Below are 13,727 nucleotides of genomic sequence, written 5' to 3'. Positions count from 1 at the left end.
AATTTCATGAAGGTTTGGGATAGATGCCTAGATGGATGATGGAGCCAAAATACCGACGAGGAAACTCCTTAAAGATTTACAGCAGTTACCTTTTGTTGGGTTTGATTAATTTGTATCGATGAGAACTATACAAATCTAGATGAATTTGTGATTGTGATAACTTAATAATCGGTGAACATAGATAAAAAAAAAGATTCCGGCGAATTGATAACCTCCTCCTTTTTTTTTTAAATCGGTCAAAAACGAAAACGCGATATGGCGTCACGACACTCTGTCTTGTACCGAATCGTAAATCTATGGTCCCGAGACACACTCGTTTGTTTCTTTTACTATAATTTATTTATCTTAGAGACCTGATAAGTTATAAATACAAAAAAAAACTTTATCTAAAAAGGATTTCAATAATTTTTGTCTTTTTAAATTTTACATGATTTCATTTGGTTGTGGCAAATCTATTAGAAGTGAGAAAGTTAAAATAAAACTCATTAGTTTTGAACAGATTTATCGATTTTAAAATTTTTTTGTAAACATTTATAATAGGTACCTAAACATATCTAAATAAAAAAATGGTAAGTAATACAAAAGGCTCAAATCTTGTTTTTTTTAATTTTTAATAAAGTTTTTACATAAATAAGTAAGGTCCTAAGTACTTTAAATATTTAACTTCTGGGGTTTAACGTTTTTCGATAGTAATCATATGTCCTGAAACTGGAAACAGGAGTATTTCAATTTTTAGACGACCGCAACTGCTGGATGTAATTTTGTAATTTCTTAGAACATTTGCAAGGACACTCTTCATTACAATCATTCCAAAGTGACGTCCTGTAAACATGACAATTTTTATTGAACCGTAATAGTCGTCAAATAGGGTGGAAAGCTGTTTTAACACCAAGAGTTATCAGAGAAAATTATTTTGCACTACTTGAATAGTTGACTTATTCAGTCAACTGTCTTGATCCAGTGGCCAATCCAGGCTTCCAATCTTGAGGTCCTGGGAGAGTTATGAAATATTGAGATTTCCTATACCTATTCCAAGAAATTGGCTGTATAAATTGCAGCCCCGAGCTGGGATGATGGTGGTGGATATACGTGCTCTGGAGAGCACGTTAAGCCGTCGCGTCGGTTGTCTATCGGTATGTATGCATGCATGTATGGTTGTCGGTTGTTGCGACTCTAATTCTTATTTTATATTCACCTGCGTAGTGCCCGTTCCCGTAAGGAGACTGGGATAAATATATATAGCACCCGGGGATAGCAGCTTCCCAACAGTAAAAGAATTTTACAAATCGGTTCAGCAGTTTCGAAGCCTTTCCAATGCAAACATAAAATTGCGATTTAACATATAATATCGAATTTTCGATTGACGTTAACTTGCGTTATTTGTTCCGATAAGTAAGGCTTTAACGTTTAATGAAGCTTACTTTTTTTGTAGCAGATTAACGGTTAACAAAGTTCACTATTATCGATGCCCAGCTATGTCAATACATTATTTATTACTAGCGGACGCCCGCGACTTCGTCCGCGTGAAAGTCGTTGTAAACTTTCAACTACCCCTATCCTACCCTACCCTACCCTACCCCTACCCTACTCATTAAGGCGGCACTTCTTTATTTATTCCTCACACCGCGAGTCGCGTCGAGCGCGGCGACCGTTACACAAAAATAATCCATATAGCATGGATTAGTATTCACGCGCGATGGCTCAGCGTATTTCTTGTATAACTTTGGTGTTTCTTTACCGATTTTTATGATTCTTTTTTTATTGAATAGGTTCTTTTTTTATTGAATGTTAACTTTCTTATAAGGGATGAGTGTTATAAACATAAGAGTAGACAAATATAATTAGAAAGCTCCGAACTGCTAAGCTATCGGGAGTTACACGTGTTATTGTGAGTCAATCATAATAGATAGACATATATATGCTGTTGTGTTTTTATAGATAATTTTAAGGAGAACATTTCCGTCATACATGATTTCTATGTAGCTTTAACCCATTTGAGGTCACTGTACGCAACTGAGTACAGACATATCCATAGGTGTAGATTGTAGAACTCGGAAAGTTAAGTAGGGTAATCATATAATTTAACTTAATTATAAAACTGTTTAGATATTTTGTTAAACATTACGCGGGTAGTCTGACATTTTTTGATAAATTGTGTCAGTTGAAGTTGCATCACGGAAACATTGTGCACGTAAGTGAATGATATTATATTTTTTTTCATAACCATCGATTAAAAGTTTGTTTTTTCATAACATTTGTAGAAAATAGATGTCAAAGTAAGATTTGAATTAGAATACAATAAGTTATTTGCAACCACAATGAAACTAGGGTCATACAAATTGTACTGTACGCGTTTGCGTACAATGACAACATACGTAAGTAAAATAACTGGTTTAGTTTACATATTCCTTACAATGAATAAACAACAATTTACATCTCGAGAATGCTATCTAGGGCTTGAGGAAGCTGTTGATGGTGGTTTACGAGATAGTGATGACGAAGAAAGTGATTTTGCTATTATACCACCCGATCCAAGTGCATTGACTGATGAAGAGGAAGGTGCCCAAGAGGATATAGCAGGGTGTTTCATGCCGCATGATGTACCTGACACTATAGAGGTATTTACGAATCCTGAAGATGGCAGTAACGACGATAGTAATGATGAACCACTGGCGTCAAAAAGAAGACGACAAGATGTTACCCGCCAATCCGATCCAATGCCAATCTGGCGGAAATGTGCCCCTTCATACACTTCAACATCACAACGTACTAACATACAAGTCAGTGATAGGAAAAGTTACCCCGAGAAACAATGTACTGGTCTCTAGATGAAGACTGGCTTGGAATTCGTCGCCAAATCTATATCAAGACATAAGTTCCGGGATATAAAAAGAAACCTTCATCTTGTTGACAACAACTTAGCAGCAACATCTAATGATAAAAGATAATGCAAAGATAATAACAATAGTGTATGTACAATGGCAACTAACTACAACACCATAGAACCATTATGGACTGTCAAGCAAAGGAGTCCAAAAAAGCGAGAGAAAACAGACGTAGAGATACCACGTTTATCTCAAACTTACAACAAAAATATGGGTGGTGTTGATGAACTTGACCAGTCTATCTCGGTATACAGAATTGCTGTACATGGTAAAAAGTGGTGGTAGGTGTTATTTACTTACATGTTGCATTTGTCTGATGCTAATTCTTTGCGTTTATATGTAATAAGTAATGATACTAGTAACGATAAACGAGTAATGATACTATACTATGAATAGGTCACTTTCCCGTCAAAACTGAAACACCGCTGCAGTGTGTCCTTTGTCTTGCAAGAGTGCGCTGGTAATGCAAGAAGTTTCTTAAAACACTTTGTGTTGAAAAAGCGTGTTTAGAAATTTTTTATACATAAGTGGTCATTGTACTCAGTTGTGTACACCCCTGTAATTTCATGAAAACTAATATTTTTCAGTATTTTCTTTAATTTCATGCTTTTTTCTTTGTTTTTTAATAAGTAAGTAAAGATTATTTAAAAATATCATTTGTACTTTTCATTTGACCTCTAATGGGTTAACCATTAAGGCTGTACACGCGAAGGAAGCTTAAAAAATTGAGTAACTTCTCCCGTTTTCTCAACATTTCTCTTCACTGCTCTGCTCCTATTAATCGTAGCGTAATGAAAAGTATACTATAACCTGCCCAGGAGTATGTAGAATAATCGTACCAAGTTTCGTTAAAATCCGTCCAGTAGTTTTTGTTTCTATAAAGAACATACAGACAGACAGACAGACAGACAAAAATTTTACTGATTGCATTTTTGGCATCAGTATCGATCACTAATCACCCCCTGATAGTTATTTTGGAAATATATTTCATGTACAGAATTGACCTCTCTACAGATTTATTATAAGTATAGATTAGAATGTATTCGTTTTGAATACCTATATTTTATCTTACCTATACAATTTCTAGCTCCATAACTAAAGGGTATATAGGAACATGGATGTCTCTTCGCACTTGCTTCAGGTAAAAACCTGTCAGGGTTGAAAGAATCAGCGTCAGGTCCCCAGATCCGTTTAGACCTGTGCATTGCGAACGGCAACACAGCACAGCCCACGCCGGCAGGGACTGTACAAGTAGCTAAAACATAATATGATTAATAATCATCATCATCATATCAGCCGATGGACGTCCACTGCAGGACATAGGCCTTTTGTAGGGACTTTCAAACATCACGATACTGAGCCGCCTGCATCCAGTGAATACCTGCGACTCGCTTGATGTCGTCAGTCCACCTGGTGGGGGGTCGGCCAACACTGCGCTTACTAGTGCGGGGTCGCCATTCCAGCACTTTGGGACCCCAACGTCCATCGGCTCTTCGAACTATGTGCCCCGCCCATTGCCACTTCAGCTTCGCAACTCGTTGAGCTATGTCTGTGACTTTGGTTCTTCTGCGGATCTCCTCATTTCTGATTCGATCACGCAGAGATACTCCTAACATAGCTCGTTCCATCGCCCGCTGTGTGACTCTGAGCCTTCTTATCAGGCCCATAGTTAGCGACCAAGTCTCGGAACCATAGGTCATCACTGGCAACACGCATAATATGATTAATAATAATAATATCTTTTTTTTTATTCTTTACAAATTAGCCCTTAACTACAATCTCACCTGATGGTAAGTGATGATGCAGTCTAAGATGGAAGCGGACTAACTTATCAGGAGGAGGATGAGAATCCACACCCCTTTTGGTTTCTACACGACATCGTACCGGATCGCTAAATCGCTTGGCGGTACGTCTTTGTCGGTAGGGTGGTAACTAACCGAACCGTGGCCGAAGCCTCCCACGAGCCAGACCTGGGCTAATTAAGAAAATCTCAATCGGCCCAGCCGGGGATCGAACCCAGGGCCTCCGTTTTGTAAATCCTCTGCGCATACCACTGCGCCACGGAGGCTGTCAAAATATAAAAATCGTATATTTAACAATCTCACATGAAATTATTTACAATTATTAGTTATTTCATACAGGTACATTGAGATTGTCTCGCATTCCAGCATTGGCCTCAATAATGTGAAAATAAAAAGTCATACGATACGGCGGTAGCTACGCCCCTGACTACCTGTCAGGGGCGTAGCTACCGCCGTATCAGCTGTATCAATAATACGGGGCTCTGGACTATAGGGGCCCCTTAAGTGTGAAAGCAAAAATTTGTAATCCACAATCTCTCTTAATCTGGTGCTTCCAAGAGAAAAAAAACATATAAAACTGCTAAAGAGATTTTCGGGATTTGCCGCTCGTCTATTGAGTCCAACTAACTTTGATACGGGGCCCTAAGTAAATAAATAAATAAATATACTTAAACAATACACATCACTATCTAGCCCCAAAGTAAGCATACAGAGTAGCTTGTGTTATGGGTGCTAAGATAGTTGATATTATAATATTAATATACATATATATACTACATATAAATACTTATATAATGAATAAATACACACAGACACTGGAAAACACCCATGCTCATCACACAAATATTTTCCAGTTGTGGGAATCGAACCCACGGCCGTGGATGCAGAAAGCAGGGTCACTGCCCACTGCGCCACGAGGCTGTCAAAGTACCTACCCTCGGTGTTTTTTTAAGAACATTATGATGATGGTGATTATTACCTAAGTGTTCTTTACAAGTTATTGTTACAGAGCCGTGATAGCCCAGTGGATATGACCTCTTCCTCCGATTCGGAAGGGTGTGAGTTCAAATCCGGTCCGGGGCATGCACCTCCAACTTATTATCCACACCTTCAATTAAATATCACGTGTCTCTAACGATGAAGGAAAACATCGTGAGGAAACCTGCACAGAGAATTTTCTCAATTCTCTGCGTGTATGAAGTCTACCAATCCGCATTGGGCCAGAGTGGTGGCCTATTAGCCTATCACCTCTCATTCTGAGAGGAGACTCGAGCTCAGCAGTGAGCCGAATATGGGTTGATAATGATAATGATAATGAACAAGTTATTATAGTTTTCTTACATAGTTTTAGTTCCTTTTGCGTCTGTCTGCCAATTATCGGGACGACTGTGTAAAATCTCATGGTCTCCTTAATAACTCTTTCCAAATGGTCCATTTTATTCAGATCCGCTTTTGTCGGGTGCCTTGATGAATCACCAAAAATGCCTTTTACTCTAAAATAATGGAACAATAATTTAACGTTTATACAAAGAATAACCAGAGTGAGCAAATGCCATTCCCATACATCTTTCTAGGGGTTAGGGGGGCTGTAGCCAACTGGCACGACGATTCTCTTTCTACGATCGCTAACGCTTCAAAAACTAGGAAAATGTTCCTATGGGAATGACACATCTTGATCACGTGATCTGTCGATAGCAAATGACATTCCCATACATCTTTCTAGTTTTCGAAGCGTTACCGACCGTAGAAAGAGGATCAACATGCCACTTGACTAGGGAGGCAGGGGCTGGTAGTACTCGTTAAATAAATAAAATACTAATTGGTATGTTATTCTTACTCTGCATAAACTTTCTCCTGTTCCTCTTGATGGCAGCCCAGCAACAGAAGAGCATAAGATATGACTAAAGCTGTCGTGTCGTTGCCAGCAATCGTAATAGAGTCGACTTGATCCCGCAGCTCTTCGTCTGTGAACTTCGTCTCTCGGTCCAGTAACAGTTGCAAAAGATCCCGACGTCCTATAATATGGAAATACAAAAAAGGAATAATATTTATTGTTGTGATGTCCTTGAAGCCGTACAGCGATAGTAAATAGGACCATTATTTCATTTAATTCTATTGATTTTTTTAACGTAACGAGTTATTATTCGTAACGACTTATTATGTATATTCTTTACAAGTTAGCCCTTGACTGCAATCTCACCTGATGGTACAATCTAAGTTGGAAGCGGGCTAACTTGTTAGGCTTTTCGGTTTATAGAAGCGATGTCGTCGCTTGGCGGTACGTTCAACGGTAGAGTAGTAACTAGCCATGGCCTAAGCCTCCCACCGGCCAGACCATCTCAATTAGCCCAATCAGGGATCGAACCCAGGATCTCCGTCTTGTAAATCCACCACGAACACCACTGCGCCACGGAGGCCGTAATTTTTATAAAGGCTGAAAAGCCCGCAAGCAAAAATGTTAAAAATTAAAAAAAAAATTATTCGTAGAAAAATAAATGAGAATAAAAAGATATATACGATAAGGCACTCTTACCGAGATTTTTCTCAGGGCCGTTCTTTTCGTGAAGCATTCTTTTTTTTCTTACTACCTAAAACAATATCTGATGACAATAAAAATAAATAGGTATGTACCTACCTAGGTACTTGAAATTTCCAGTTTCAATTAGGTAGAAACTCGTACTTGCAACGTGACCTATTAACTTGTTTGCCATCTTGTAAAATGACTAAAGTAATGTACTTACTTAATTATTTAAAAAAACAAATATTTTGAGAACATTCTATCCTACTAATATAATAAACGTGAAAGTTTATAAGGATGCAAGTTTGTTTGGATGTTTGTTAAACGTTTGTTGTTCTTTAACGCCGCTACTACTCAAGCGATTTGGCTGTTTGGAATGGAAATAGATTTTACTCTGGATTAACACATGGGCTATTTTTCCTGCGGGGATTTGTAAAAATCCACGCGGACGAAGTCGCGGGCGTCCGCTAAGTAAGAAATAATTTCGGTTTGAACTAGCAAGAAATACTTTTGCTACATTAAAAAGAGTAAAGTTTATAGTGTTGTAGGGGGTAATCTCTGGTTCCACTGAACCGATTTTGAAAATTCTTTTACCACTAGAAAGCCACGTTATTTGTGAGTGTCATAGGCTATATTTTAATGCGTATTCCCGTATTCTCATGCGAGTGGGATCTACGCGGATGAAACCACGAAACGTCGGCAAGTATTTAAATGATAAAATGAAAAACTGACCTCATCTGTAAACTTGTGCGTTAAATCTATATTTTCCTTCTGTTGCTTGGAATACGGGGTGAGATTGAAGAGTACATCCGGTTGCATCCAAGCTTTGAACAGTCTCATCCCAATTATTGACATCACAGCGTTCCGCGCTCGCAAGTATGGCGTATCAGGGTTGTGTTGAACGTCCATTTTCTCGCCCATTGCTGTCTCTGTTAACAAGCGGAACTATAATAATTATTTACAAAGCATGAGTGAATAGGCATCCATTATGCCAGCGCGTTCCAGCTGCATCTTCGCTTACCATCAGGTGTGATTGCAGCTAAGCGCTTGCTTATACAAGATTAAAAAAAATTCTGGCTCGTTGGTTCAGTTTTTGTAGTCCGAGGTCCTTGGTTCGGAACCTGGGTCCAGTCATGGAATAAATACTGAGTTTTTCTTGTAAGATATTATATTTTCAGTAAAAACTTTCGGGTGGTAAAAGCTGTTCATGCGTCGGAGAGACGGTGGTCCTGGTTGTTGTCATTAAGATCTTCATTATCAACCCATATTCGGCCCACTACTGAGCTCGAGTCTCCTCTCAGAATGAGAAGTGTTAGGGCAATAGTACACCACGCTGGCCCAATGCTTCACTTCACACACTCACAATTAAGAATATTCTCAGGTATGCAGATTTCCTCACGATGTTTTCCTTCACCGTTTGAGACACGTAGTATTTGATAAATTTGAAGGCGGTGCCAAAACCATGCACGCATTAACTAAAGCCGATTATTAAATCATAAAGTTATAGGATTCAGAGACAGCTCTTTCCCGTGGTTCTTTCAGAAACAGCTTTAATTAATACGTCAATGGCTTATGGCTTGGCTTAGCTACTCCTTCAAAATGATTAGAAGGTAGCACATACGATGTTATTTTTCGGTTTTTAGTATATTTTTGTGATTTGAAGTCGGTTAATTATTTTAATAAAAAAAAAAATATTGGGTATATTGTTTTTTTTTTTGATTATGTAAGTGCTGTAGGGACCTCAGCGGGTTCACCGGGGGGTTTGGAAAGAGCAGAAGCATCGCCTGATGAGACCCGAAGGCAGAAGCAGAGGAGATGGGCGGAAATGATATATATAATGGGCGGATGACTCTCTAAGGGCGTTTCGCGTTGTATCGTATGTTTCCCTGTTTTCTGGTGTACAAATAAAGTGTATAAATAAAATAGTTACTAAGTAATAATTGCTTATTAAAATAATCTCCAAAAACCTCAGGAAAAAATATGAAAATAATTTTTATTTGAAATTAATATTAGTAATACATATTCAAATATTCCGAATCAAGTTAGCAATTAGCATGTTTAAGAAGCTTTTAAAAAATTATGTCTTTCGTTTAAACTGTATGATGTTTTTTTTAAAACATTGCCTACATAATTAGCTACTATGTACTAACCAAACACAATATCCAGCATACATGATGTGATATATTTGTACACGTCGAATTCCGGTTTGTTTATTTGCTCTTTTAGACGTTCCACCAATACCTCTCCTTGTTCGCCAAACACATCGACGTATTCGTCAATAATTTTGTTGTGAAATACAGACAGTAGGACCCTACGATGTGCTTTCCATAGATCCACTGAAATACAAAAGAAAAACATATTTGATACATATTAAATTGAAGCCTGAATATTCATTATCAATACATAATCGGCTCACTGCTGAGCTCGAGTCTCCTCTCAGCATGAGAGGGGTTAGGCCAATAGTCCACCACGTGAACCCAATGCGGATTGGCAGACTTCACACACGCAGAGAATTAAGAAAATTCGCTGGTATGCAGGTTTCCTCACGATGTTTTTCCTTCACCGTTTGAGACACGTGATATTTAATTTGCCCCGGAGTACCGGATATTTAAGGTGGATGCCCCGTACCGGATTCGAAACCACACTCTCAGGAATCGGAGGCAGAGGTCATATCCACTGTGCTATCACGGCTCACACAATAGCTCTATTTTAATAGGGCCGGACTCACCCTGAGAGGTCGTAAGTTAGATGTCCTCCCGTTTGGCTGTCTTATGTCATCCCACTACCCACTCCTAACACAGTCTTTTAAAATATATTGGAAAATAGGTAGGTATTCCTTTAAAACAACTTATGCTTAGTTTTTACATTTAGTAGATAATATTAATATATTTACTTAATATTATAAAGCTGAAGAGTTTGTTTGTTTGATTGAACGCGCTAATCTCAGGAACTACTTGTCCGATTTGATAATATTTTTCAGTGTTAGATAGCCCATTTATCGAGGAAGGTTAAAGGATATAAATCCCCGTATTCCTACGGAAACGGCAACCACGAAAGTAAAACCGCGCGGCGTCAGCTAGTGCGATATATTTTGATTTTTAAGTCCAGCATAAGACTTACGTAATCTCTAAGTTTACATGTAAGTACACAGCTGAAAAGTAAATAAAAATCGTCAAATGTGTTACTAAGCGCTACACTCGAGAACGGCTCGACCAATTCTGTTTTTTCATATTTCGTTAGGCAAGATTCTTACAACGATTTTATACTATTAGATATGTTACGTGCCTACAAATTCACCGCAAAAAGTGATCTTACTCTCTGAGCGTACACATGCATAACTTTATGTTTACTTACATTGTATATTTATGTATAGAAAGCTTTCACATGAAAACATAACTCGACATTGTAAACAATATTTACTGTGCGACTAAATTATATTAAGACAATTAGCCACCTTTGTTCGAATATTTAATAATATAAAATCAAATTGAGCTTGAAAGAAAAAACGTAAAATTATGAGGAAAGATTTATTCTTCATTTCTTCTTAGTTAACTTCAAAGGACATTTTACGCTCACTACATCAACTTTGTAGCGTCAACGTGTCGTTTCGCTCTTAAGTTTCCACGAGTCGAGGTGGTACTGTATGGCTCTAATGAGCTATGATTTTTATTATACATAAATTAGTAAAAAAATACCAAGCAAGTTGAGAACCTCCTCCTTTTTAAGCCGTTGAAAAATGATTTAAAAATAATAATGTATAATAGCATGAAAACTTTATGACTTTTCGGAACATTGTGCGTTAAGTTGAGCAATACAAGATTTTAGATATCATCAGTAACATAGGGGCGCGGCGGCAAGGCCTCACCCGACCCGCAGTCGACTCACGCGTCTTGACTTTATAGCGATACCCGCAACTGATTTCCGAGACGTCAAAAAGTTTGCATCTGAGTATACCTGGTGCAACGAAGAGACCGTTTCCCAACCAGTTTTGCAGAAATCTGTACGACGAGTCCTTTTGTAAACAGTTCTCCAAAATCTTCTGAACATCATCCGGATTTAAAGAAACTGAAATATTTTTACACATTTTAATACGTAGGTGTACATTACAGGTAGGCTTTTTGCCAAGTCAGGATTTAGGAACATATTTTTAGAGTGAAAAAAGCGAGATTCTTTCGTCGAAAGCGGGACGGCGTAAAAAAAAGTTTGTCCCTGGCGAGACTGAGCCTTTCCCGGGCGGGACTGAGTCTGTCTCGCGCGGGACATTTTATTTTGATTTAAAAATCGGGACGTCCCACAAAAATCGTTACCGCCATACCCACTCCTAAGACAGTGTTTCCGGCTAATTAGAGGGGAATAGGAATATTTGTTATAAGTATGCAAATGTAGTTTTCATAACAAAATACATTTGGACCATCAACAAAATCATTATCATTAAGTTCTGATTGAGAACATGATAGTTGTCAATCAGAACTTAATGATGATGATAGAGCCTGACAATTTACACCAATGAACTCTCCGACGAGAATTAGAAGTAGGTCAGAAAAAATCCACGGCCGGAGCCGCTGGATGCTGGCAGCTTGAGACCGTGGTGTTTGGAAGTTCAACCCTAGATAGAGGCCTATGTCCAGCAGTGGACTTCCATCGAATGTTAATGATGATGATGACGAAGAAAAAAATCATATTATTTTAATTGAACTAGGACTCGAACCCAGGACCTCAGCATCCAAATCCGCTAACTATTGGACCAACAAAGCAACTATCTTGTACATTTTAAGCAGATAGTAAAATATGGAACGGTTTACCTACCTATGTATAAAGATGGACCAATCCATACCTTGCTAATCCCACCTGAATCTTCAACGAGGCTAGCTAGTTGCTGAATATTTTTTAAAACCTCTGAAATAACACAATAACTTTAACAAAATTATAAAATCGCTAGATAGCTGATGAATTCTATTATTTTAAATACATGAGTTAAAATATGCAGATTCCATAAACAGTTTGTTTACTCAGGCGTCAATCATAACCTATTAAACCGATTTTCATGTGGTTTTCACGTGTCATCATTTCTTCATAGCCCCTCTTCACAGGGAGGGACCAGGCTCCCTCCCTGTGTAGAGGGGCTATGGAGCTGCTTTTCTTACGGGATTTATTAAAAGAAATTTCTAAACAAGTATAGTCTTTCTGATAAATAACAAACTAAATAACAGTTTTTCCATACCTACATTATGCAGCTAAAAATATTATTAGGATACGTCTTTACATTATATCTTAAATATTGTCGATTACCTACTTCTTTAAAGAATTATATTGGCGAATTATTTAAATCATGAATTTACAAAATATTGAACTGAAACTTATAATAGTGTTTTAAATAGATATTAAAAAAATACAATCGACTTTAAAACATAAAAGTACCACGAAACTAAAAAGCGAAAATTAAATAACATTTTAATATTTTCTACCTACTGATCACTTTGAAGGAGGTGCCAAGCCGATAATCTATTAATTCAAGGCGTAACACAAATTGTTTCTAAGACATGACAGTTTTTCTTTCATGTGATTTTATCGGTAACGACTAAAATAAACACCACACGGGCTTGGCACCGACTTCAAAATGATCAGTAAAGAAATATCAAAATCGGAGTACTCTATAAAAAGTTATACATGGTTTCACCTTACAATTAATGGGTATACAATCAATCATCCCGTTTTCCTACCCTTAGGATTGAATTTTTTTTTTCTACATTTTTATGGGACCAAATTCAAAGTATACCCTATCAAAAAAATATGTTTGGAAGTTACGCGTGTTGTATACATTAAAAAAATATATATTCGTCGAATTGATGCCCTCTCCGGACCGGAAAACCGGACCGGAACGCTAAATCGCTTGGCGGTACGTCTTTGCCGGTAGGGTGTTAGCCACGGCCGAAGCCTCCCACCAGCCAGACCTGGACAAATTAAGAAAATCTCAATCTGCCCAGCCGGGGATCGAACCTGGGACCTCCGTTTTGTAAATCCACCGGGCATACCACTGCGCCACGGAGGCCGTCAAAAGTTTATCGCTTCTCGGCCTTTTGGCCAAGATCAAAGTGTGTAGGTACCCAATAATCTATAATTTAACCCCTCTGGATGGCAAGGCTTATCCAATTAAGCGTCAATTCTTACGTCACATGGCATATGGATCAGACGATTACTAAAAATACACTGTAAAAACAAAGTAGGTAACAAAACTTACTTTCTGGACCTCCTAAAAACCAATGCGTGTGTCCAATAATCGGCAAACATCCTGTGTTGGGCAAACTTTCGGACAGCTCATACAATGGTTTCCTCATTCGCCGAAAATATACATAGTACACACAAGATAACAGAAACAGTAATACAAATATAAACATTTCAAAGATTTTTTTTATATGAACGTTACTATTAGAATTTGAACTAATCGATATGTCAGTAGACGCTACAAAATCCGCTCCAATACTGATACAGTAGTATAAAGTAGTTGTGGTTATATTAGCACAA

General features: G+C 37.9%; 1 protein-coding gene across 1 annotated transcript; it reads right to left on the bottom strand.

Moving 5' to 3' along the window:
• Nucleotides 1-479: 479 nt before the first annotated feature.
• Nucleotides 480-13,698, bottom strand: LOC112049186 (cytochrome P450 4C1-like). Its single transcript, XM_024086985.2, has 10 exons — nucleotides 13,444-13,698; nucleotides 12,012-12,101; nucleotides 11,160-11,270; nucleotides 9,356-9,541; nucleotides 7,938-8,134; nucleotides 7,221-7,275; nucleotides 6,525-6,702; nucleotides 6,029-6,180; nucleotides 3,958-4,140; nucleotides 480-822 (listed from the first exon to the last, which is right to left on the bottom strand). Exons 1-10 carry the CDS (start codon nucleotides 13,598-13,600, stop codon nucleotides 674-676), a joined length of 1,458 nt encoding a protein of 485 aa, XP_023942753.2. The 5' UTR covers nucleotides 13,601-13,698; the 3' UTR covers nucleotides 480-673.
• Between the last annotated feature and the right edge of the window lie 29 nt (nucleotides 13,699-13,727).

The sequence above is a fragment of the Bicyclus anynana genome, chromosome 19 (genome assembly GCF_947172395.1).
Source record: "Bicyclus anynana chromosome 19, ilBicAnyn1.1, whole genome shotgun sequence".
Classification (NCBI taxonomy): Eukaryota; Metazoa; Arthropoda; class Insecta; order Lepidoptera; family Nymphalidae; genus Bicyclus; species Bicyclus anynana.
Note: the sequence above shows the minus strand (reverse complement) of the source record. Positions and strands in the feature narration are given on the sequence as shown.